Raw genomic sequence first — 2,500 nt, 5'->3', positions numbered from 1 at the left:
ATATATATATATATATATATATATATATTAGTTAGAAATGTATAGTACTAAATAAATTACTAAATTAAGCTTTGATATATTTACAGAGGGAAATGTACAAAATATCTTGATGGAACGTGATCTTTTATTAGTAAATTATAATTTTATAAGAGCATTTCATAAATATTTCACTGGACGAATGAAAGAGCACGTTTTTAGTTAACATGCGTTTAATTCTTCAAAAGGATTTACTTCAATGGTTTCGTACATCCTACAAAGAACGTACGTCTATCTAAGCGTAAGAACTATTAATTTTTTTAAAAACCATGAGCAAATATTGCACTAAAAAGGGAAAGACTCATTTTAGGGATAACCAGCTGGGGAAAATCAGAAATAAAAAAGCGTATTCGTGGAGGTCAAATACTCACAGCTGCTTTAGCTGAAGAGAACTCGACCACGGCGCTGCCTTTCTTCTTCCTGGATATCAGGATATTCAAGACGTCTCCGTACTGCAACACAGACATCACCGCAACGCTGAGCATAAACCAGTAAAAGCGTGAGAATCAGATTTAATTTGACTCTTTTTAGAGCGAGCCGTTCCTTGCCAAGGCTCAGATGCGTACGGACGCCTGTCGTAAATCAGCAGAGCGGCCTCTATTTCTGTTCAGAGCATGAGAAACCCATCCACTCCTCCACACCAAAACCAGCAGGAATTCTGGGAGTATTTGACCTCTGACCCTCGGAAAGGAGGACGTCCAGACTAAACAGGGACTCGAGCATCATTACAGCAGAATGCTATCAAAACACCGGCGTTTCACCTCACGGTCCAAAGGAAAACACACGAAGACCGTTAGGATTTTTTTTGCATTATGACGACAATAATGCAGGTGGAATGCCTGGATGTCTTACTTTACAGTAATAAAGTACAGTTTTATTTAAATCAGCATAAATTAAAGGTAGTATAAAATGTACTATTTAAAATATTGTTTAATTTGTGATATTACAGTCAAGTGTTATGAAAATACAATAAATTCTAATTATTTTTAATAGGATTTTTATTATTTATTAAGGTTTAAAAATGAGAACCAAATTTTACGACAACAAGAAAAAAGTCATGAGATTAGTACTGAGTTTTAGAAATTTTTTTATTATTTTGTGGTTAAATATGACCACAAAACGTAAACACAAATTAGTAAGAAAAGAAAAGAAAAGTTAAGTTTTGTGTGAAATAAATTATATTTTTATTATATTTATTGTATTTACTTAATCTTAAATCCTTTAATTAATGTCATCTTATTAAAATTTTTTTAAAAGTTAAAATATAAAGTAAAATGTCTTCGGGCACATTTTATTTATTGTATGTCACATTTTCATGACTGTAAACGCATGCAAAATTTTTTTACAAAAAACACTAGCAAACATTAAACATATCCACAAAACATTTTACCACAATTAAAATAAAAAAAAAAAGTTTTAAATAATTTAATGCAATAAAAAAACAAGTATGAAGTAAATGTTTATATATATATATATATATATATATATATATATATATATATATATATATATATATATATATATATATATATATATATATATATATATAATTTATTTTTTACATTTTATATTTTAATTTTCAATTAAATAAAATAATAAATAAAATTAAATAATAATAATAATAATTATTATTATTTTTATTTTTATTTTTATTACATCATCAAATTTATGGCATGCAAAAAAAAAGTTCTTAAAATAGACATGGAAAATAAAACAACTATTTTAACTTCCTAAGGATGTATTGCCACATTATATAACCAGAAAAGGCCTAAAAATGTATCTCTCTTCATATAAAAAGTCTGTTAGTGTTTTTCGGTTGTACTCATCATTCGTTATGTCTGTCCTGAGATCGCCCGCCACGCCGCAGTATTTCTAAGAAAGCCTGAGCGCCGGGAACCTGAAAGTCCGTTTCACGTCTGCCTGGGAAAAGCAGAACTCACTTGACATTCAGAAACCTGCCAACAGTGACAAAGCTGAGCGTCCCAGAGGAAGAATATTTCATACATCCAGACGTTTCCAAGACCTCGACCCACGCCAACAGCCCAAAACAGCCTTGTTCACAGAACTCTGAAACTACAGTTTTTCTTATTATCGTGCCCTATTATGCACTATTACTTTAATATGCCCTTTCCTCAAATAAAGCTTCTCACCTTTTCAGTTTTGTCTGTTCTCCAAGTTAGTGTAACATAATAACATTACACTATCTCCAGTACATTCTCAGATTAACGTCCAGATATTAAACTAAACACAACAACATAATCAGCTCGCATTTCCCAAAGGACATTATACAACGTACATTTAATCCATGCCAATGAGGGAAAACACAATATTACTTAATAATAATGATAATAACAATAATATTAGTGCTTTCAAACAATTAATCATGATTAATTGCATGCAAAAGAAATGTTTTTGTTTACACACACACACACACACATATACATATACACATATATGCATATAC

General features: G+C 30.3%; 1 protein-coding gene across 2 annotated transcripts in view; it reads right to left on the bottom strand.

The window, feature by feature from the left end:
* dnajc17 (DnaJ (Hsp40) homolog, subfamily C, member 17) overlaps positions 1–2,500 on the bottom strand; it is a 40,756-nt gene that overhangs the window by 25,241 nt on the left and 13,015 nt on the right. For both annotated transcript variants that reach the window (XM_043232436.1, XM_043232435.1), the window contains exon 9: positions 408–488. In XM_043232436.1, the coding sequence (XP_043088371.1) occupies positions 408–488 (81 nt within the window). The remainder of the gene's footprint in view (positions 1–407; positions 489–2,500) is intronic.

The sequence above is a fragment of the Puntigrus tetrazona genome, unplaced genomic scaffold (assembly GCF_018831695.1).
Source record: "Puntigrus tetrazona isolate hp1 unplaced genomic scaffold, ASM1883169v1 S000000528, whole genome shotgun sequence".
In the NCBI taxonomy this organism is placed as follows: Eukaryota; Metazoa; Chordata; class Actinopteri; order Cypriniformes; family Cyprinidae; genus Puntigrus; species Puntigrus tetrazona.
This window is presented reverse-complemented; position numbering and strand designations above follow the sequence as displayed.